At 49.8% G+C, this 23,698-nt stretch overlaps 1 protein-coding gene across 3 annotated transcripts in view; it reads right to left on the reverse strand.

Annotated features, from left to right (window-relative positions):
• The window catches only part of RAP1GDS1 (Rap1 GTPase-GDP dissociation stimulator 1), an 89,639-nt gene that overhangs the window by 52,616 nt on the left and 13,325 nt on the right, over positions 1-23,698 (reverse strand). For 2 of the 3 annotated variants that reach the window (XM_029077009.2, XM_029077011.2), the window contains exon 2: positions 12,956-13,066. In XM_029077009.2, the coding sequence (XP_028932842.1) occupies positions 12,956-13,066 (111 nt within the window). The remainder of the gene's footprint in view (positions 1-12,955; positions 13,067-23,698) is intronic. The other variant, XM_029077010.2, reaches the window with a different exon arrangement.

Genomic DNA, 23,698 nt, shown 5'->3' on the forward strand with positions numbered 1-23,698 from the left:
CACCATCCTCCCTGTCTCACAAGTCCGTAACCCGGGCGTTATCCTTGACTCATCTCTCTCATTCAACCCACGTATTCCATCCGTCACCAAATCCCGTCGCTTAACGACATCGCCAAAATCCACTCTTCCCTCTTGAATCAGACCGCTTCCACATTAGTCCAAACACTTCTCTCCTGCCCAGATTCCTCTATCAGCCTCCTCACTGACCTCCCTGCCTCCTGTCTCTCCCCACTCCAATCCATACTTCCCTCCACTACCTAGATGACTTTCTCCAAAAACACTCAATCCATGTTTCCCCTCTGGTTGCTCTGCTCAAAAAGAAACTCCTTCAATCACCTTGCCCCCTCCAAGAGCATGGGCTTGGGAGTCAGAGGTCGTGGGTTCTGATCCCGGATCCGCCGCTTGTCAGCAGTGTGACGAGTCGCTTAACTTCTCTGGGCCTCAGTTCCCTCATCCGCAAAATGGGGATTACGACTGTGAGCCCCAAGTGGGACAACCTAATTAACCTTGTATCTATGCCAGCGCTTAGAACCGGGCTTGGCACAGAGTAAGCGCTTAAAAAATATCATTATTAATATTACCTTGCCGCTTTGACTGCCTAAAACAACCCGGCCCCTTCATTTCGCTCCTCTAATGCCAACCTATTCACCTTAGCTCGATCTCGACTTTCCCGCTGCCGACCTCTCTCCCGCATCCCGCCTCCGGCCTGGAATATCCTCCCTCTCCATTTCCCTCAGACCAACGCTCTCCCCTCCTTCAAAACCTTATTAAAATCACATCTCCTCCAAGAGGCCTTTCCCAACTAAGAGAGTAGCGAGGTGAGGTAGGAGGGGGCGAGGTGATTGAGGGCTTTAATGCCGACGGGGAAGAGTTCCCGTCCGATGTGGAAGTGGATGGGCAACCGCTGGAGGTTCTTGAGGAGGGGGGAAAAGTGACTCAAACGCTTCGGTAGAAAAATAATCCGGGCAGCAGAGTGAAGGTTGGATTGGAGTGGGGAGGGACAGGAGGCAGGGAGGTCAGAGAGGAGGCTGACGCAGTCATCCAGGCGGGAGAGGACGAGGGATTGTATTCTCGCGGTAGCAGTTTCGATGGAGAGGAGAGGACAGATTTTAGCGATGAGCTTGCAGCCGACTCCGTGCAGAGGACTGAATTAAGTGCTGGGGAGGGTACGATCAATCGTATTTATTGAGCGCTTACACTGTGCTGAGGAACAGAGTCGGTAGACAGGTTCCCCGCCCATAGCGAGCTTACAGCCTACACGGGGAGACAGACGTTAACGGGACTAAATTGCGAATATGTCCGTAAATGCTAAGGGGCTGGGGAGGGGTGAAAGAAGGGAGAAAAATCCATGTGCAAAGGCGAAATCCAAGGGCGAGCACTAGCAGGTATGACCCCCGCCCGACGGGAGCTCACCACCTAGCCCGGTGTGAACCTGAAATCTGTTCACCAGGGATGTCTGATACTTCATAATCGTGGTATTTGGCAAGCGCCTATTATGTGCCAGGCACGGCTCGAAGCGCTGGGGTGGATACGAGCAAATCGGGTAGGCCCCAGTCCCCGTCCCGCTGCCGGAGCTTCACATTTCAAGCCGGGCACGTCTGTGGACGTGTCCGGGCTGACAGATCGTAACCCCGGGTGCTCCTTAACACCCAGGCCAACAAAAACCCCAACTACACAGGGTTCTTTGGTGCGGGGGACTTTTAAAGGGTGAAAGCGCCCCCAGCTCCTCTCACTGGCTGCTGTCTAGCACACTCCCCTCTCTTCCCTCCCCCAGTAGACTGGCCTTCCCTCCTGGCAATGCACCTTGAGCCAGATGCTTCAAGATCATCAGGATGGTGCGGCAGATAGGAAAACGGCAAAACCAGTCCTAAGAGAGATCTGCGAGCTAGGCAGGGAGCCGCGATACTTACCTGCAACAAGAATAAGAATAACGGTGGTGTTTATTAGTAATAATAATAATAATCATCATCATGGCATTTGTTAAGCGCTTACTATGTGCCAAGCACTAAGTGCTATAATGCTATTTGTTAAATGCTTACTATGTACTAAGTCCCGGGGTGGATACAAGCCAATCAGGTTGGACACAGTCCCTGTCACACGTGGAGCTCATAGTCTCCATCCCCCTTTTACAGATGAGAGAACTGAGGCACCGAGAAGTTAAGTGGCTTCCCCTAGGTCACACAGCAGACAAGTGGCAGAGCCGGGACTAGAAGCCACATCCTCTGGCTCCCAAGCCCGGGCTCTTTCCACTAAGCCAGTCCCTGTCCCACACAGTGCTCCCCGTGCAAGGGGGAAGGAGAATAGATATTTGATCCCGGTTTCATCGCAGATGAGGGAACCTGGGCACACTGAAGTTAAGTGACTTGCCCCAGGCCACACAGCGGGAGCCAGAATTACAACCCAGGTCCTCTGACTCCCAGGCCCTGCTTTTTCCACTGGGCCATACTACTTGTCAAGTTGAGAGACTAGGTATTCTACTAGGAAAACTTATTTTTAACAATGTAGGTACCCTTATTTTGACTCCACTCAGCCCCAGGTGGCACCTCTGAATTTGAAATGAAAAAGGCCCTGAATGAAGCCGGGGTCTGGTATGAAACAATGCCTAAGGTAGTCATAGAGTCCAAGCTTTAAAACTGACCAAGATAATATAAATATATTTCAAAAGGAGTGATAGAAAGCATTATGTACCAATAATAAATGACATTCAGTTACACATTTGTGCACACGTATAACTATTTAATTGCCAGTCTTAACAGGCCAAATAACCCCTTGCGCTAACACACCAAAAGTCTGTCATTACCTATGCTCAAAAGAGCTGGCATTATCTAATGCTTAATTGAATTGAGTATTAATCCCTACAACAGAGTCATAATACTGGAGGAGAAAAGGGAAAAAAGTGAAGTCAAGGGAAGCTCTGTGGTGTTATCTCGATGTGATAAGCGCTTAGTACAGTGTCCTGCACCCAGTAAGAGCTCAACAAATACGACCGAATGAAGAGCACCGAAATAAACACCCGCAAAGTGAAAAGCACGAAAAGCAGCATGGCCTCAAGGGAAAAACATGGGCCTGGGGTTTGGAGGAACTGGGTTCTAATCCCGACTCTGCCACTCGTCTGCTGTGTGACCTTGGGCAAGCCACTTAACTTCTCTGTGCCTCAGTTACTTCATCTGTAAAACGCGGTTTAAATCCTCCTCCGACCCTGACTCCGCCGCGTGGGCCGGGAATTGAGTCCAACCTAATTATCTAATCCTGGCTGTGCCTCTTGTCTGCTGTGTGACCTTAGGTAAGTCACTTCACTCCTCTGCGTCTCAGTCCCCTCATCTGTAGAATGGGGACTGAGGCTGTGAGCCCCATGTGGGACACTGACTGCGTCCAACCTGATTCGCTTGTATCCACCCCAGGGAAGTGGAACAGTGCCTGGCATATGGGAAGCGCTTAAATACCACAATTATCATTATCTTGAACCAACCCCTGCACTTAAAAAAAATGCAGGCCACATAGCAAGCTTAACAGAAACCAAAGGAAAAAAAATTTTAAAAACCAACAAATAACTACGGAGGCTGGCCATGCCTTCCACTAAAGAGTAGCAGTAAACCCACATCCCTCTAAAACAACGTTCTCTTCCTTTTCCCCTTCTCTTCTGACACGCAACGACTCACTGTTGTGTACTGACAAGCTTTGACCCCGAATCCGTGGCCCTGAGAAACTGTCAGTGAAAATTAAGTCCATTTCTCTCTAGGGAATTCTTCCCCCCCAACAAGCGATCCCCAATGCAGCGTCTCCTAAAGCCACTGCCAAGTCCCAGTTCGGAGCCTCGGAAATCGCTCTCAAGTCCTTTGGTTCGATTTCCCTCCCTCGTCCCTGAGTCGATCGGTGGTATTTTTTGAGAGCTTACTAGGAGCACGGGCACTGTACGGACTGCTAGAGGGAGGACAATAAAACAGAATTAGCCGATTTACAGCCTAAACCTCCGTGATCCCCGGCGAAAATTCCGTGGTACGTCACGTGCAACGGGAGGGAAGTCCGATTCTGGAGTTGAGAGTCCCCGTTAATAAGGGAAGCAGCGTGGCCTAGGGGCTGGAGCCCGGGCCTGGGAGTCAGAAGGACCTGGGTTCTAATCCCAGCGCCGCCACCCGTCTGCCGTGTGACCTTGGGAAAGTCGCTTCACCTCTCGGGGCCTCAGTTGCCTCATCCGTAAAATGGGGATCGATATTTCTCTAGATTATAAGCTCCTTGGGAGGCCGGGGTCATGTCTACCAACTCGGTTGTGTTGTACGCTTCCATAAATGCAAACTGCCTTTGCATTTTATTCGTTGTGGGCAGGGAAAGTGGTTACCAACTCTCCCAAGCGCTCAGTACGGAACTCTGCACACGGTAAGCGCTCAATAAATACCGCTGACGATGATGATGATGATGACGATTGCGTTAACGATTCTGACCCCTGAATTTTCATCTGGGCGAGTTTTTTGACCGAGTAATCAGGGGACAGCATCGTTCTCCACATATAATGCTGAGCCAAACACCAAAATTATCTATTCAAATTTACTTCAGTGTTGACCAAATCCTTACCAAGTGAAAATCGGTATATCATAAGCTTATAAGCTCTTTGAGGCTGAGGAGCGCGTGTACTCTCTCAGGCTCAGTGCGGTGCACAGAATAAGCACTCAGTAAATATCACTGATTGACAAGGCTGATTCAATCATTCACTCAATCGTATTTATTCAGTGCTTACTCTGTGCAGAGCACTGTACTAAGCGCTTGGAAAGTACGAGAATTTCCGGTGACACCCTATTATTCAGGATGCATCCAGATAATAATAGTACTCGTTAAGCGCTTACTATTTGCCAATCGCTTTTCTAAGTGCTAGGGTAGGTACAAATTAATCACGTTGGACACAGTCCCGTCCCACATGGGGCTCACGGTCTTAATCCTCATTTTACAGATGAGGGAACTGAGGCCCAGAGAAGTGAAACACCTTGCCCAGGGTCACACAGGAGGCATTTAGTGGAGGTGGGATTGGAACCCAGGTCCCTGCCCTATCCACTAAGTCACGCTGCTGGCAATGCCCAAGGCCTAACTCTGAATCACGGAACTCACGAGAGGATCAAATTTCTCTCCGTGTTCTTACCCAGGCTCCCTTCAGTTGAATCAGCAAGGAGCAATGAAAGTTTAATAGCACCGTCAAGCAAGTTTTAAAACATTTATGGCCCCGTGAAACCTTAGAAGGACAGATGCTTACAAAGATTTTAGGTCTCAGACCCCCGGATCCTATTTTCAGCAAAGCAGAATCTACTAAGAACAGGTGATCTTCCTCGAAATCCCTGCATCAGTGGGATTTACTGAGCGTTCCCTGTGGGCAGAGAACCGTACTAAGCAGTCGGGAGTTGAGAGATGTGATCCCTGCTCTCCGACATTCAACAACAGCACCTTTAGCTTTGGGTGGTAGGAGACAGAAAACAATAATCCATTTATAACTGGCCGTCTGAATCTGGCGGTCCCTTCGCTGCGAACTTGCTACTCTGTACTCTCCCAAGCGCTCAATGCGGTGCTCCGCTCTCGGTAAGCGTTCAATAAATAGGACTGATTGATTAGGTGCTAAAGAATTTGCCGCAGAGCGATCGCTACGGCGGGTGTTTGAAGTACATTTTCTCTTTTCATTTCTTGCCTCTTCTTTTCCGACTGAACGCTGGGGAGAACTGTAAGTATTTTACATTATTTATATACTTTTTTTTTGCCAGTTACAAACTGGATCTTGGGAGGAAAAGTCCAGTAGATCGCAGTGTCCGGGTGCCTGGAGTTCACAGGCTCTGAGAAGTACACTAGGTAGTTGTTAAATTCTTAACATGTGGCCCTCTTAAAATCACTCTATCATTTTTTCAATCATAATTACTGAGCGCTGACTTTGTGCAAAGCATTGTGGACACATCACATAATTATTATTAGGGTACCTGTTAGCGCTTATTATGTGTCAAGCACTGCTCTAAGCGCTGGGATGGAAGCAAGATAATCTGGTCGGTCACAGTCCGTATCCCACATGGGGCTCACAGTTTAACCGGGAGGGAGTAGGATTTGATCCCCGTTTTTCAGATGAGGAAACTCAAACCCAGAAGTGAAGTGTCTCACCCAAGGTCACACAGCAGACCGGTGGTGGCGGCTGGATTTGAACCCACGTTCTCTGACTCTCTCGCCGGGGGCCTTTCCACAAGGCCATGTTGCTTTCCAAGAGACTATTCCTCCGAGAGGACTTCCCTCATTTGGGAAGCAGCACGGCCTAGTGGAAAGAGCCTGGCAGAGGGCCTGGGTTCTAATCCCGGCTCTGCCATTTGCCTGCCGTGTGACCTCGGGCAGTCACTTCATTCCTCTGAGCCTCAGTTACCTCATATGTGAAATGGACATTCGATGCCCGTTCTTCCTCCTTCTTAGACTGCGAGCCCCACGTGGGACCTGATCGATCTGGATCTATTTCAGAGTTTAGGACAGTGCTCAGCATATAGTAAGCACTTAACAAATACCACTGTTATTATTATAATAATATTATTTCCCCTATTTGCCTCCACCTCTGTGTCAACTTCACACCTGGTAAAAGACGGATCAGCCCCTGCGTCTCCCCGAAGGCCCCGGCTGTTCGGCAGGAGGCCCGGAACGTTGCTCCGCCCCGCGCCGACGTTGCCCGGGGGCCTCTCGGCCCTGGCTGCCCCAAGTCCACTCAGACGAGAAGGGCGGGCTCCGTTTCGGGGGACGAAGAGAGAAGCTCTGTAGAGAAGCAGCGGGGCTCAGTGGAAAGAACCGGGCTTGGGAGCCAGAGGTCGTGGGTTCTAATCCCGGCTCCGCCACTTGTCTGCTGTGTGACCTTGGGCAAATCACTTAACCTCTCTGTGCCTCAGTTATCTCCTCTGCAAAAATGGGGATTAAAAAAATGTGTGGCCTTGGGCAAGTCGCTTCACTTCTCTGGGCCTCAGTGACCTCATCTGGAAAAATGAAGATTGAGACTGTGAGCCCTACACGGGACAGAGACTGTGCCCAACCCGATTGGCTTGTATCCACCCCAGCGCCCAGTACAGTGCCCGACACATAGTAACCGCTTAACAAATACCACAATTATTAGTATCATTATTATTACGCTACCTGTCGACGGCAGAGAGGAGACCCTGCATACAGGGACCCCGGCATCAGAACTCCTTCGCCCCATCTGGCACAGATGTTGTTTCTCTTTGTTAAACGCTTACTATGTGTCAGGCACTGTAGTAAGCTCTGAGTAGATATAAGATAATCAGGTTGGATGCAGTCCATGTGGTAATAATACTAAAACCACAATTATTGTGGCTTCTGTTAGCGCTTTCTATGTGCTAGGCACTATTCTAAGCGCTGGGGTGGATCCAGGCTAATCAGGTTGGACACGGGCCCTGTCCCACGTGGGGCTCACAGTCTTAATCCTCTTTTACAGATGAGGTCGCTGAGGCCCAGAGAAGTGAAGTGACTTCCCCAAGATCACACAGCAGACATGTGGCACTGTCAGGATTAGAACCTAGTTCCTAAGACTCCCAGGCCCAGGTTGGCCACGCTGTTTCTAATCCCGTAACACCTCTGTTTCCTCAAAAGACCCAGAATGGCGGATGATTTTACAGAGCAAGGCGTGCGGCAGGTCAAGGGAAACTATCAAAATCGGAGGTGACGTCGATATTTCCTCCCAGGAAAGAGAGTTTCGGGTTTGAAAGCCTCAGCCAAAAAAAAAAAAATTACAACTTAATCTCCCTGATTTTTCGCTGAATATAAAACCCAACGCCTCCTCCTCCGACTCAGCGTAAGCATCGTTCTCTTCTCGCGCCTGCAGCCAAACGATGACACCGCTACAATTATTTCTCCTGTTTGCCGCTGACACCGCCTCTCCCGTGACACTCCAGAGTTGCGTTCTTATCCACGTGATCTCGGACCACAGGAGCCGCCAAGGATCCGGTGTTTTGGTTTTTTGTTTTACTGAATAATTCATGACTGTGGCCCTTGTAAGCCCTTAAAATACACCAAGCACTGTGCTAACTGCTGAGGTAGAGACGAGCTGTACGGATTGGACCCAGTTCCTGTCGATCAATCAGGGGCGCTTACTGTGAGCAGAGCACTGGATTCGGAAGCCATGGGGAGCCTAAAACCCTGCTCCTCGAGCCCCTGCACACTGCTGGTTTTTGTTTAATAACCATGTTGGTATTTGTTAAGTGCTTACTATGTGCAGAGCACTGTTCTAAGCCCTGGGGTGGATACAGGGTCATCAGGTTGTCCCACATGAGGCTCACGGTTAGTCCCCATTTTACAGATGAGGTAATTGAGGCACAGAGAAGTTGCGACTTGCCCACAGTCACACAGCTGACAAGTGGCAGAGCCGGGGTTCGAACCCACGACCTCTGACTCCCAAGCCCGGGCTCTTTCCACTGAGCCACGCTGCTTCTCTAAGTTTAAGTTTGTTTATCCGTCCTTGTCTGCGGTTTTAACCGTTTATTATTTCACCAATCCTTATCTGTCTCCAGTCCCCTCTCCCCGCTTTAGATTGTTATCCTCCTGAGGGATAGAAGCGGGATCCAATTCTCAACTGGGTATTCTCTCCCAGCGCTCAGTACAGCGCCCTGAACCCGTTACGCGTTTAGTAAATACCAAGGCTACTAAATGCCATTACCGCTAAGCATTTGAGAGAGTACAATACAACAGAGTTGGTATCATTACAGAGCTTAGAACAATGCTGGACACGATGATAATATTAAATAATAATAATGGCACTTAAGCGCTTACTTAAGCGCTTAATCAGGTCCCACATGGCCTCATTGTCTAAGTAGGAGGGACAGCGGGTACTGAATCTCCATCTTGCAGATGAGGAAACTGAGGCACGGAGAAGTTAATGACTTGCCCAAGGTCACCCAGCAGGAAAGTGGTATGGTATTATAACAAATATTTTTTTTTTTTAAACAAAGGTGGAAGAGCAGGAATTAGAACCCAGGTCCTCCGGCTCTATCTGTTGCCAAATTGTACAATCCAAGTGCTTAGTACAGTGCTCTGCACATAGTAAGCGCTCAATAAATACTATTGAATGGCTCCCAGACCTATGTACCTTCTCGTACAAAGAGCTTAACAAATACCACTCTTATTAATTATTTTTATTAAAAAGGGGACTCGGGCTCATCACCGTCTGTGTCTGGATGAGCAGAGACAGACAATAATGTTGGTATTTGTTACGCGCTTACTATGTGCCGAGCACCGTTCTAAGCGCTGGGCAAGCAGCGTGATCCAGTGGAACGAGCGCAGGGCTGGGAGACAGAGGTCCCGGGTTCCGATCCCGGCTCCGCCGTTTGTCTGCTGGGTGACTTCCCTTCTCTGGGCCTCAGTTACCTCATCCGGAAAATGGGGATTAAGACTTTGAGCCCTATGCGGGACAAGGACTGTGTTCAACCTGATTCGCTTGCATCCACCCCAGGGTTTAGTACGGTGCCCGGCGCGTACGACGCGCTTAACAAATACCACGAAAAAGAACGAGCTTACAGTCTAGTGGTCGTGTGCAGAGCAATCGTTTAGGAAAATGACCTGGGCTGGGTGGTACAGGGACAAAATAAAATCGCAGTTGGTTCAGTTTAAGGCAGAGAAACGAGTCCACCCGAAAAATAATATTCTCTGGCTTCACTGACTGTAGCACTTTCATTTGATTGCAAACTGGATCCATTTCCCTTCACTTTAAGCCTTTTTCTGTTCCTCTGAGCCAGGAAAACAAGTGTCAATAGTCAACTTGGCTTCGATATCATCGCCTCGCTTAAACGATCTTCTTTTCGTTGCGATACTGCCGGACGGAAATGGCCTTGTGCTTGCAGACACTTTTTGGTTAATGACCAGGGCACGAAACACTGGTATCCTCCCACAGCGCTCCGCTTTCTCCTCCCAACACCTCTCTGATGTCCCCGACCCTGCCTAACGACTCATCCTTCTCCTTTCCTTGTCTGCAAATCTGCGGGGGGAAAACAATCTGAGGCAGAGGCAGCAGCGCTCCGCATTTCTGTTGTTTGTTTTGTTTTCCTACGAAAAGGCTGAGACCGTGTCCCCCCACCCCCGTCCTCAAGACCCTCCAGTGGTTGCCCATCCGCCTCCGCGCCAAACAAAAACCCCTCACCGTCGGCTTCAAAGCCCTCCGTCCCCTTGCCCCTTCCTACCTCACCTCGCTACCCCCCCCCTTCTAATCCAGTCCGCGCGCTTTTCGCTATACCTCCATCTCGTCGATTTCGCCACCTACCTTGCGCCCACGTCCCGTCTCTGGCCTGGAGGGCCCTCCCTCCTCGTATCTGACAGACGACTCGTTCCCCGACTCCAGAGCCTTAATGGATCCCCTCTTCTAGACTGTGAGCCCGTCACTGGGCAGGGATTGTCTCAATCTGTTGCCGAACTGTCCATTCCAAGCGCTTAGTACAGTGCTCTGCACGTAGTAAGCACTCAATAAATACTACTGAATGAATGAATACACACCTCCTCCAAGAGGCCTTCCCTGACTAATTCCTCCTTTCCTCTTCTCCTACTCCCTTCTGCATCACTCTGACTCCCTCCCTTTACTCAACTCCCCGTCCCAGCCCCACACCACTGACACACACATCTGTCATTTATTTATTTCTATTAACATCTGTTTCCCTCTCTAGACTGTGAGCTCACTGTGGGCAGGGAATGTCTCTATTATATCGTTGTATTATACTCTCCCGAGCGCTTAGCACAGTGCTCAGCACAGAGGAAGCGCTCGATAAATACGACTGAATGAATGAGTCTGTGCCCCGACAGACTGCTGGTTTTGTTCTTTATGGTATTTGTTAAGCGCTTACTATGTGCCAGGCACCGTTCTAGAGAAGCAGCGTGGCTCAGCGGAAAGAGCCCGGGCTTAGGAGTCAGAGGTCGTGGGTTCTAATCCCGGCTCCACCACCTGTCAGCTGTGTGACTTTGGGCAAGTCACTTCGCTTCTCGGTGCCTCAGTGACCTCATCTGTAAAATGGGGATGAAGACGGTGAGCCTCACGTGGGACAACCCGATTACCCTCTATCTACCCCAGCGCTGAGAACAGCGCTCTGCACATAGTAAGCGCTTAATAAATACCAACATTATTATTATTCTAAGCGCTGGGGTAGATAGAGACTACTCGGGTTGAACAGAGTCCCCGTCCCACGTGGGGCTCACGCTTTAAATGCCCATTTTGCAGATGAGAGAACCGAGGGCCAGAGAAGCAAAGGGACTCGCCCAAGGTCACACAGCAGACGAGTGGCAGAGCTGGGATTAGAACCCAGGTCCTTCTGGCGCCCAGGCCCGCGCCCTATCCAGTAGGCCACGCGGTTTCTCGGCTGGAACACTGCCCTCTCTTCTCTCCCGACGGAAGGGTTCCCCGCTGACCATCAGGCCGTACCTAACTACCCGCCGGCGACTGACGGAGGGGAGCGGGAGGGAACGTGCCAGAAAAACCAAGCGAAGACGCGAGAATCCTGCAATCAGTCCAGAAGGCGGGGACGGAAATGCCTTTCCTCCACGGCTCTTTCCGAACAGACGGCACGTCCATCTGCCTGAGCCGCCTGAGTCCAGTCCCGCAGAGCCGGTGACCAACTGACCCCTCCGCAGGGAACCCTTCCTCCCAATAATCATCCGTCGCTCAGTCGTATTTACTGAGCGCTCCCTGCGCGCAGAGCACTGAGGGGCAGCGCGGCGTAGCGGATGGAGCTCGGGCCTGGGAGTCAGAGGGTCATGAGTTCTAATCCCGGCTCCACCACCGGTCTGCTGTGGGACCTGGGGCAAGTCGTTTCACTCCTCTGTGCCTCAGGTACCTCGTCTGTAAAATGAGGGCGGAGACTGGGAGCCCCACATGGGACAGGGACTGCGTCCGGTTTGATTTGCTTGTATCCACCCCGGCGTTTAGCACGGTGAGCCAAACACTGCGCTAAGCACTGGAGTAGACACGAGAGCATCAGGTTGCATGCAGTCCCTACCTGGAGCTCACAGTCTAAGCCGGAGGAAGGACAGGTGTCCAATCCTCATTTTACAGCTGAGGAAACGGAGGTAGAGAAAAGCGAAGTGACGTGCCCAGAGTCACGCAGCGGGGTGCTGTGACTTCCTGAGCGATGTACTTACTGAGCGCTTATTGGACTTAGCTCCTGGAAGAGTAATAATAATAATAATGATGGTATTTGTTAAGCGCTTACCATGTACCAAGCACCGTTCGAAGCGGTGGGGTAGATACAAGGTAATCATCGAATCTGCTAGATTGTAATAATAATAATAACGATCGGATCTGTTAAGCACTTACTAAGTGCTAAGCACCGTTCCAAGTGCTCGGGCAGCTACAAGGTAAGCAGGTTGTCCCACGTGGGGCTCACGCTTTTACCCCCCATTTTCCAGAGGAGGTGACTGAGGCCCAGAGAAGTTAAGTGACTTGCCCACGGTCACACAGCAGACAAGTGGCGGAGCCGGGATCAGAGAGCCCACGTCCTCTGACTCCCAAGCCCGGGCTCTTAGAATAATAATGATGACGGCATTTGTTGAGCGCTTACTATGTGCCAAGCACTGTTCGAAGCGCTGACACGCTTGGGAGATACGGTTCCTGCCCGCAAAAAGCTTAGAGTCTAGAACAAGGTGAATAGGGAGGAGAGATGAGAGATTGGCCGGGGGCGGAGATGGGGGGCTCCACTTTTCCTCATCACTCATTCCCTTCTGCGTCCCCCTTTGTCCTTCCCCCCCACCTCAGCCCCACAACGCTTATGTCCCTATCTGTCATTTTATTTCTTTGTATTGACGCCCGTCTCCCGCCCTCTAGATTGCGAGCTCGATGTAGGCAGGGAATGTCACTCTTTATTGTCACGTGGTACTCTCCCGACCGCTCAGTACAGTGCCGCGCGCACAGGAGAAACACCACTGAACGAAGGTGGGACTCGGCTTGCCCGCGGAGAAGGGCCCGACGGAGACTTACTGTTCTGCGCCAGGGCTTGGAGGACGCAGTCCAGACATTCTTCCAGGCTCCCGTCCGGGTTGTCCGTGGACGCCAACTTCAGCTTCTTCAAGGCGTCGCTGAGATCGTCTGCTGGGCGAGACCAAGGACAGAGGAGAAATCATCTCTCGGCAGATGGCTTTATCGCGGACATTGTGAAAGGATGATGATGATAAAAAGGACGGTGGTGGAATTTGCGCATCAAGCACCGTTCTAAGCACTGGGGTAGATGCAACCTAATAATTTTTAAACCTAGAATTAGTACGCTTAGCTTGCAAGTAGAGTCGAGCAAATTAGTATAATTCTTGGGCAGCTTGATATCTTTTCCTTTCTGACCGATTTTTTTAAAAAATGTATTTGTGAAGCATCATGTGCCGGTCACTATACTAAGCGCTGGGGTAGATCCAAGCTAATCGGGTTGGACACAGTCCCTGTCTCACATGGGTCTTAATCCCCATTTTACGGATGAGGTACACCAGCGCTTAGTACAGTGCCTGGCGCATAGTAATCACTTTACAAATGTCATAATTATCCTTACGAAGCAGATGAGGCACAGAGAAGTGAATAATAATAATGATGACATTTGTTAAGGGCTTACTATGTGCAAAGCACTATTCTAAGAGCGAGGGGAGGGGACTACAAGGTGATCAGGTTGTCCCACGTGAGGCTCACAGTCTTAATCCCCATTTTCCAGATGAGGGAACTGAGGCACAGAGAAGTTAAGTGACTTGCCCAAGATATCTGCCCAAGGTCACAGAGCAGACAAGTGGCAGATCCGGGATTAGAACCCAGGTCCTTCTGATTCCCAGGCCCGGGCTCTCTCCACTGGATCACGTTGCTTCCCTCAGCTTAGATGAGGCCGTGATCTCGGCACGGGGGCTAATTTATTCATTTATATCAATGTCTCTCTCCCGCCCCGGACACTGTAAGCTCATTTTGGGCAGGGAACCCGGAGAAGCAGCGTGGCTTAGTGGTAAGAAGACGTGGGTTCCAATCCCGGCTCTGCCACTTGTTTGCCGTGTGACAATGGGCAAGCCGCTCAGCTTCTCTGTGCCTCAGTTACCCCCATCTGTAAAATGGGGATTAAGATTGTGAACCCCATGTGGGACAACTCGATTACCTCGTATCTACCCCAGGGCTTAGAACAGTGCTAGGCACATAGTAAGCGCTTAGCAAATACCATCATAATAATAACCTGTCTGCTATATTGTATTCTCCCAAGTTTTTAGTACAGTGTTCTGCACACAGTCAGCGCTCAATAAATACGACTGAATGAAAAGACACAATGGAAAGGAAGGGTGAGGCAGATGGGACGATGTCACGACTTGAGACAATGACCCAACTGCCCTCTCCCAAACGCTTAGCACAGTGTAAGCGCTCAGTAAATACTATCTATTTCTAGACTGTGAGCAAGTTGTTGGGTAGGGACGGTCACTATCTGTCGCCGAACTGTACTTTCCAAGCGCTTAGTACAGTGCTCTGCACACAGTAAGCACTCAATAAATACGATGGAATGAATTTACACCCCTCAAATGATTTCGACCATTCTAAATACCTTCATTTTTTTATGGTACCTGTTGAGCGCTTACAACCTGCCAGACACTGTACTAAGCACTGAGGTAGATACAAGATAATCGGGTTGTATACAGTCCCTGTTCCACCTGGGGCTCACAGTCTTAACCCCCATTTTCCAGATGAGGGAACTGAGGCCCGGAGAAGCGAAGGGACTTGCCCACGGTCACGCAGTGAGCAAGTGGCAGAGCCCAGATTAGAACGGAGGCCCTCTGACTCCGGGGCTTGTGCTCTTTCTACTAGGCCACCCTGTTTCTCGGCTTCTCCTGCCTGCTCTCCGCTTAGAGAGTAAACTCAGTGTGAGCAGGAAACCTATCGTCCGACTCTGCTACATTATAATAATAATGTTGGCATTTGTTAAGCGCTTACTATGTGCACAGCACCGTTCTAAGCGCTGGGGTAGATACAGGGCAATCAGGTTGTCCCACGTGAGGCTCACGGTTAATCCCCATTTTACAGATGAGGGAACTGAGGCACAGAGAAGTGAAGTGACTCGCCCACAGTCACACAGCTGACAAGTGGCAGAGGCGGGATTCAAACTCATGACCTCTGACTCCCAAGCCCGGGCTCTTTCCAGTGAGCCTCGTTGCTTCTCATTATCCTCTCCCCAGAGTTAAGCACAGTGCTCTGCACATAGAAAATGCTCAATAAATATAATTGATTGATTCCCAAGCACCTAGAACAGTACACTTCAAGTGGGTGCTCAATAAATCCTATTATCAGTCCCTCTTTTCAACGAGATGCTACAGCTCCTTCTTTGGCTGAGGATGGGACGCTAAGCATATTTAATAGGTTACCACCAAACAGCTATTTCAAGCTGTTTCATTCATTCAAAAGTATTTACTGAGCGCTTACTATGTGCAGAGCACTGTACTAAGCGGTTGGAATGTACAATTCGGCATCAGATAGAGACCATCCCTGCCCAATGACGGGCTCACAATCTAATCGGGGGAGACGGACGGACAAAAACAAGACGACATAATCTTCTGCCGAAGCTCATCCAGAAAGGGAAGAGGAGGAACGGCAAATTATCATTAAAAGGAAAAAGAGGGAGGAGAAGAAATCAATAAACAACTTGGCAAATACTGCTCACATCACAGCTATTCCACAACTTTTGTGGAAAAATATTCCCTCCCGTCCTAAGGTACAGGGACGAATGCCGGGAGGGGGAAGTTTTGTTTACTGGTTCAGAAATATTTATTGAATGCGGACCGTGCCCTGTTCTCTGTAGTAAGAGGTGCGTGGGAGAGTACGAGAACAGTTCCTTCCCTTGAGGGATTGACAGTCCAAAGAGGAATACCAGCAAGCGCAGGTTGTATACATACAATCAGTCGTATTTATTGAGCGCTTACTGTGTGCAGGGCACTGTACTAAGAGCTTTGGGAGACTACAGTACAGCAGTTTGGCAGCGGTGGGGGAGGATCAGATACCAGTGGTCACAGAAGTTACAAATGGGAGTCAGAAGGAGCTGGGTTCTCATCCCGGCTCTGCCGCTTGTCTGCTGTGGGGCCTTCGGCAGGTCGCTTCACTTCTCTGGGTCTCAGTTTCCTCCTCTGTAAAATGGGGAGTTAAGACTGTGAGCCCCATGGGGGACAGGGACGGTGTCTGACAGGATTAGTCTGTATCCACGCCAGTGTTCACTGCAGTGTCCGCACATAGCAAGCACTTAATATCATCATAAAAAAACAGTAAGGGGACGAAAATACGACAACGTACCATATTTATTAGCAAAACGGCCCCGATTTTCTACCCAATTTATGTTCCCCTGAAACATGGGTGGAGATATTTTGGGAGTCACGTAAGAATGAAGTCTAGCAATAAGGCAGGGGGCGGGGGTAGGGGGGAGCCACAAAAATACAAATTGTCAATTCTGTGGTGTTTCCAGTGAACAATGTATGGATTCGAAGCCCTGACAGTGAAAAAACAGGACAGAAAGAGCATCTACTCTTTTGAAATTCATTTATTCATTCATTTAATCGTATTTACTGAGCACTTACTGTGTGCAGTGCACTGTACTAAGCGCTTGGAAAGTACAATTCGGCAATAAAGAGAGACAATCCCTGCCCACACGTAATGTTGGAGAAAGCTTTTGAGAATACCATGGACCGCCAAAAAAACCAAATGGATTTTGAAGCAAATTTAGCCAAAGTGGTTTCTGGAAGGCCAAAAAGACTCGACTTAGATCAGCATATTGTGGACACAATCGGGGGGACCGATTCTCTGGAGAAGACGCTAATGCTAGGAAAAATCCAGGGAAAACGTGGAAGAGGCAGACCGGCAGCTAGACGGATAGAAACCATAACAACGCTATCGGAAGAACCGTTATTAACGTTACGGATTATGGCAGAGGACACGGCTTCCTGGAGAAAATACATCCATGAAGTCGCCCCGAATTGGAAATGACTCGATGGCATTTGATGATAATAAGAATAAGCGATAAGAAGAAGAAGCATGGCTTAGTGGAAAGAGCTCGGGCTTGGGAGACAGAGGTCATGTGTTCTAATCCCAGCTCCGCTGCTTATCAGATGCGTGACTTATTTTCTCTGTGCCTCAGTTACCTCATCTGTAAAATGAGGATTCAGACCGTGAGTCCCAGAAGGGACAACCTGCTTACCTTGTATTCATTCAATCGTATTTACTGAGCGCTTACTACGTGCAGAGCACTGTACTAAGTGCTTGGAACATACCTTGTATCTACCCCAGCACTTAGAACAATGCCTGGCACCTAGTAAGCGCTTAACAGATACCATTATTATTATTATTATTATTATTATTATTAATAATAAAAAAAGGAGTAGGGGCGGAGATGAGAAGCAAAAGGAAGGGGGCAGACTGCACCTCTCATGTCTGTTTCACTCTCTCAAATGCTGCATACAATGGGCAGATCGCAAATTAGCACCCCTGTGATATGTTCTTATCCTGCCCATTGTTACCCTTTCCTACTACAAAAGATAATTCTTTTGAAAATTGTGTGTGGGGGAGGGAATTATGCAGACCTGTGTAAGCAAATAAGGAAAAGGGAGTTCCTGCTCTGATTGAGGGGTACACAATGGAGGGGGGGATGTGCTGGGGGGCCATGGTGGAAATAAACCTGGGACCTGCAGGAGGAAGAGGATTTCGGTGAGCTTTGCGGGTGGAGGAAGTTTCCACTGCCTCGCCTGGCCAATCAATCAATCCATCATATTTATTGAGTGCTTACTGGGCGCAGAGCACTGGACTAGGCGCTCGGGAGAGTCCGCTGTAACAGACTGGGTAGACCCGTTCCCTGCCCACAGTGAGCTTCCAGTCTAGGGGGGATGCGGGTGTTAATAGGCTGTGTGTACTTTGCTTTGGGGCTGAGGGTGGGGGGAATACGGGGAATAGATCCAAGTGTGAGTACACGGTCTCTGACTCAGGCCTATGCTTCCTCACCAAGGGCTTTAGAGCCCTCCATCCCCTCGCCCCCTCCTACCTCACCTCCCTTCTCTCCTTCTACACCCTGGCCCGCACACTCCGCTCCTCTGGAGCCGCTCATCTTCTCACTGGGCCTCCATCGCGCCCGTCTCACCGCCGACCCCTGGCCCACGTCCTGCCTCCGGCCTTGGAACGCCCTCCCTCCTCAAATCCACCAGACCATCACTCCTCTCTCCCTTTCAAAGCCTTACTGAAAGCCCATCTCCTCCGAGAGGTCTTCTCGGACTCAGCCCCATTTTTCCTCATCTCCCACCCTGTTCTGCGCCACCCTGACTTGCTCCCTTTTCTCTTGCCCCCCTCCCAGGCCCACAGCGCTTATGTCCATATCTGTCATTTAATTATCTGTATTGATGTCTGTCTCCCCTCCTCCAAACTGTAAGTTCGTTGTGAGCAGGGAATGTCACTGTTTATCGTTGTGTTGTACTTTCTCAAGCGCTTAATACAGTGCTCGGCACACAGTAAGCGCTCAATAAATAAGACAATGAATGAATGAATGCTTCCCCGGCAAGAAACCGGCCGGCAGCCTGCCCTGGGCACCCTCTACCAGCAATGGGTCACTCATTTCACTCAGTCATATTTATTGGGAGCTTACTGTGTACACAGCCCTCTACTAAGCACTTGGGAGAGTATGATACCACAATAAATAGACACAATCCCTGCCCACAACGAGCTCACAGTCTAGAAGGGGAGACAGACATTATAAACAGATGAAATTACAGATATGGACATAAGTGGTGTGGGGCTGGGAGAGGGGGGATGAAGCAAGGGAGTGAGTCAGGGTGATGCAGAATGGAGTCGGGGAAGAAGAAAGGAGGGCTTAGTCAGGGAAGGCCTCTTGGAGGAGAGGGGCCTTCAATGACGCTTTAAGCAGGGGGGTGGGGAGGAGAGTCATTATCTATCCGATCGTCTGTAAATCGTCTGTCTGGTCCATCAATCAATAAATGATATTTTTTGAGCTCTTGCCGTGAACGCTGAGCACTTCTTTCATTCAATAAACCATATTTATTGAGCGCCTACCGTGTGCAAAACAACATTCTAAGCCCTCGGCTCTGGGCAAGAAGACTCGGCAGCTGCCTTCCGGTGATGATGATATTTCAGTGCCTACTATGTGCCAAGCACTACTCTAAGAGCTGGGGTTGTCCCACGTGAGGCTCACAGTCTTCATCGCCGTTTTCCAGATGAGGTAACCGAGGCACAGAGAAGCAAAGTGGTTTGCTCAAGCTCACACAGCAGACAAGAGGCGGAGGCGGGATTGGAACCCACGTCCTCTGACTCCCAAACCCGGGCTCTTGCCACTGAGCCACGCCGCCCCCGCCCCCAAGAGGAGGCCCGCTCGGGCACGTAGGGGGACCGTGGCCAGGTTGGCCGAGCACTCCCGGCCCGGCCGTGCCATATTTCGCCTACCGGTCCTTGTCTTATTTTAGCCATTTTGTTTCGTCTCTCCTTATATTACAATTGCCAATCCTCTCTTCTGCCTGACATCCCGGCACTTAGTACCGCGCATGGTCAGCGGGTAACAAACACCGTAATCATTATTATTATTATTTTGAGAGTGTGAGCCCTTTGAGCAACAGGACCTGTGTCCAGTTTCCACCCAACTGCTCTTTCCCAGTGCTCAGTAGCGCTCTGCGCACAGTAAGAGCTTAAATATCGTTCGTCCACCCGAACTTATTGAGCACGTTCGTTCAGTCAAACCTCTTTATTGAGCACTTACTGTGTGCAGAGCACTGTACTAAGCACTCGGAAAGTACAATTCGGCAATAAAGAGAGACGATCCCTGCCCACAACGGGTTTAGCGGGTGCAGAGCACCGTACTGAGCGCTTGGGAGAGTACAATGCTACAACAGACACATTCCCTGCCCTCAACAAGCCATTGCTACAGCCTCTGTGGAGCCAACATTTCCTGAAACATTTGACCGCTTTGCCCACCCACCCCGACCCCCACATATCCTTCAGATCAAGGACCAAACACATCAATCCTCCAATACAATAATGTTATAGAAGCAGCCTGGCTAAGTGGAAAGAGCCCGCCTCGAGACTCAGAGGTCGTGGGTTCTAATTCCGGCTCTGCCGCTTGTCAGCTGTGTGACTTTGGGCAAGTCACTTCACTCCTCTGTGCCTCAGTTATCTCATCTGTAAAATGGGGATTAAAACTGAGCCCCACGTGGGACAACCTGATCACCCTGTATCTACCCCAGTGCTTAGAACAGTGCTCTGCACATAGTAAGCGCTTAACAAATACCAGCATTATTATTATTATTATTATCTGTAAAATGGGGATGAAGACCGTGAGCCCCAGGTGGGACTACCTGATTACCCTGTATCTACCCCAGCGCTTAGAACAGTGTTCGGCATACGGTAAGCGCTCAACAAATACCATCATGATTAATGTTATAGGTTGACTTGAAGAAAGAACAGTAGACTAGGGTTGCGAGTTCCAGGTAAGAGTCCCAACTCAGCCACTTGCCTGCTGGGTGACCTTGGGGGAGTCACTAAACTTCTCTGGGCCTTAGTTTCCTCATCTGTGAAATGGAGCCCTTTGTGGGACAGGGACCGGGTTCAATCTGTTCATATTGAATCTAACCCATCATCTAGTACGCTACTGGCTAAATCGCAAGGACTTAATACCATTATTTTTATTGCCGAAAGAATCACCCACAACCTCCGTGCATCACGACTAATAGGAAAAATGACTCTAACTCTGCCTTCCTTAGAAATGTCTCAGGAAGCCTGAAAAAAAAAAGTGTTGAAATCTGAGTTTTACATCATAAGCCTTCAGATGCTACATAATTCTCTCTGGATGGCTGATTTCTGTCTGGAAGCTTCCTGCCGCTAGAATTCCAATTACGGGCTGGGTAAAAGTAGTCGCAGCTGTACCCCAGAAATTCCCGTTGCCATCTGATGACTCACCTTAATCTGAATGGATCTGTCCTTTTTCAAAAAGAGGGGTAAATTGGGTTTCCATGCCAACTGGGCCAGGAGCAGAGACATTATTCAAATGGAACCCCCGGCTAAAATACTCCGAAGCTCTCCAACTCCACCAATCACTAATCTAATGACCCTAATCCTGCCTTTTGATAACAATGGGTTGAGGTCCAGACACTGTCAGAGCGCGTGAGGAAGGCATCTGATTTAACCCTACCGCAGCCCGGTTTTTAAAAACATCTCCGAGACTGATTTTCGGTTTTTAAAAACCTCCCCGAGTCTGATTTTCTTAGTGACAAAAATCCGTCCGTGTCGTCCCTCCTCTCGCCAGCCGGCGTGGGAAGAGTCGCTACATCAGCGTCTTTTGTCTCCGATACAAGCCACTAAACTGATGAAAATACACTTTAAAAAAGCAAGAATCGACAGAGTCAGAGTGAGACCACTGCCGTTCCGCCGTCATCGCAATTTATCGGGTCGGCCGGACGTGAGGGGGAAGGAAAAAACCAGTTTGAACCGAAGGACCGAGAGAGCTATTGCCTTCAGAAGCCGGTCACTTGCCTAAAAATTAGGGTGGCTCCTTTGCAGAAGGAAGGTTCATTCATTCATTCACATTCATTGAGCGCTTACTGTGTGCAGAGCACTGTACTACGCGCTTGGAAAGTACAATTTGGCAAAAGAGAGAGATAATCCCTACTCAACAATGTGCTCATCCACCAAGCCTATCAATCATTGAATGATAAACCGGTAAACCCGTTGTAAGCAGGGACTGTCTCTTTTTATTGCTGTATTGTACTTTCCAAGCGCTTAGTACAGTGCTCTGCACACAGTCAGCGTTCAGTAAATACGATCGAATGCATGAATATATAAGACTGAATGAACGAACGGTTGGGAAGTGGCGTGGCCTAGTGGATCGAGTGCGGGCCCGGAGTCAGAAGGACCCGGGTTCTAATCCCAGCTCTGTCGCTTGTCTGCTCGGTGGCCTTGGGCAGGTCACTCCACTTCTCTGTGCCTCAGTTCCCTCATCTGTAAAATGGGGACTCAGACTGCCAGCTCCATGTGGGACAGGGACTGTGTCCAACTCGATGATCTTGTATCTACCCCGGGTGCTTAATACTGTGCCTGGCACATAGTGAGCACTTAAATACCATTTTTTAAAATATTTATTAAGGGTTTACGGTGTGCAAGACACTGTACTAAGCGGTTGGGAGAATCCAACACAACAGGGATGGTAGATTCATTCCCTGCCAACTGCTGGAGAAGCAGCGTGGCTTAGTGGAAAGAGCCCGGGCCTGGGAGTCAGAGGAAACTGGTTCTAATCTGGGCTCCACCACTCGTCCGCTGCGTGACCTTGGGCAAGCCACTTAACCTCTCTGAGCCTCAGTTAGCTCATCTGTAAAATGAGGATTAAGACTGTATGCCCCAAGAGGGACAGGGACTTTGTCCAACCTGATTACCTTGTGCCGACCACCCCCCCGCCCCCCACCCCAGTGCTCAACAGAGTGCTTGGCACATAGTAAGCGCATAACAAATACCATAATGATTATTATTGCAGGAGCACAGCTCTCTTGCTGAAATCACGCCAGAGTTTCTAGCCTTAGGCAGAGACTTATGCAAGTCTAATCCCCTGAGGAGAGAGCCACTGGGACAGAGGGATAATTGGGCCTTAAGGCGGGAGAGGGAGGGAGAGAGGGTAGTGGCCAATGGCTAGTATAACTCAGCCGGGGGGGCCTAAACTTAGCATGGTGCAATGGATACAGAAGCGCTACGGGGATGTCACTCCCCTCCTCAAAAACCTCCTGCGACCTGCGCAGGAAACAACTCCTCTCTCTTGGCTTTAAAGCCGTCCATCCCCTGGCCCCCTCCCACCTCACCTCCCTTCTCTCCTTCTCCAGCCCAGGCCGCACACTCCGCTCCTCTGGGGCCGCCCACCTTCTCACTGGGCCTCCGTCTCGCCTGTCTTGCCACCGTCCACGTCCTGCCTCTGTCCTGAAAGGTCTTCCCTCCTCAGATCCGACAATGACTCTCCCCCAACTCCAAAGCCTTACTGAAGGCACATCTCCTCCAAGAGGCCTTCCCTGACTGAGCCCCCCTTTCCTCCTCTCCCAGTCCCTTTTGCGTCGCCATGTCTTCCTCCCTTTGCTCTTCCCCCCTCCCAGCCTCACAGCATTTATGTCCCTATCTGTATTTATTTCTATTCAGTCTATCTCCCCCTTCTCTAGACCGACAGCTGGTTGCGGACAGGGAATATGTCTGTTTATTGTTCTACTGTTCTCTCCCTAGTGCTTAGAACAGTGCTCTGCACCTGCTCCATAAACATAACCGAATGGACTGAAGTGCCCTCTTACTTTTCTCTTCCTTCTCCCCTCTTTTCTGCCTCCATTTTTTTCCTTCCCCTTACTGCTAGACTTAAATCCCCGTAACCCGGCCCCTCTCCATTTTGGGTTGGGAAAATTATGCCAAATAGTGGAGCCGTCATGGGAGTTAAATACAGTCTGTAGTCTTGGTAACTCTGAAGTGGTTACAGTTCTGAGTTAAACGGCTGAGTTAATTGCGAGGTGAACGATTACACCAGATTCCTGTCTCACCTGGGTTCACGAGCCAAATGGGAATAAGCAGACCCGAAGAGTACCCGTCAAATACAAACCGGCACTAAATTAGAAAATGAACAGTCCAAGATAACAACGCAAAACACAGGAAAAAGCGGGGCTTAGCGGCAAGAGCCGGGGCTTGGGAGTCAGAGGATGTGGGTGCTAATCCTGGCTCCGCCACGTGTCT

The sequence above is a fragment of the Ornithorhynchus anatinus genome, chromosome 12 (genome assembly GCF_004115215.2).
Source record: "Ornithorhynchus anatinus isolate Pmale09 chromosome 12, mOrnAna1.pri.v4, whole genome shotgun sequence".
Taxonomy (NCBI): Eukaryota; Metazoa; Chordata; class Mammalia; order Monotremata; family Ornithorhynchidae; genus Ornithorhynchus; species Ornithorhynchus anatinus.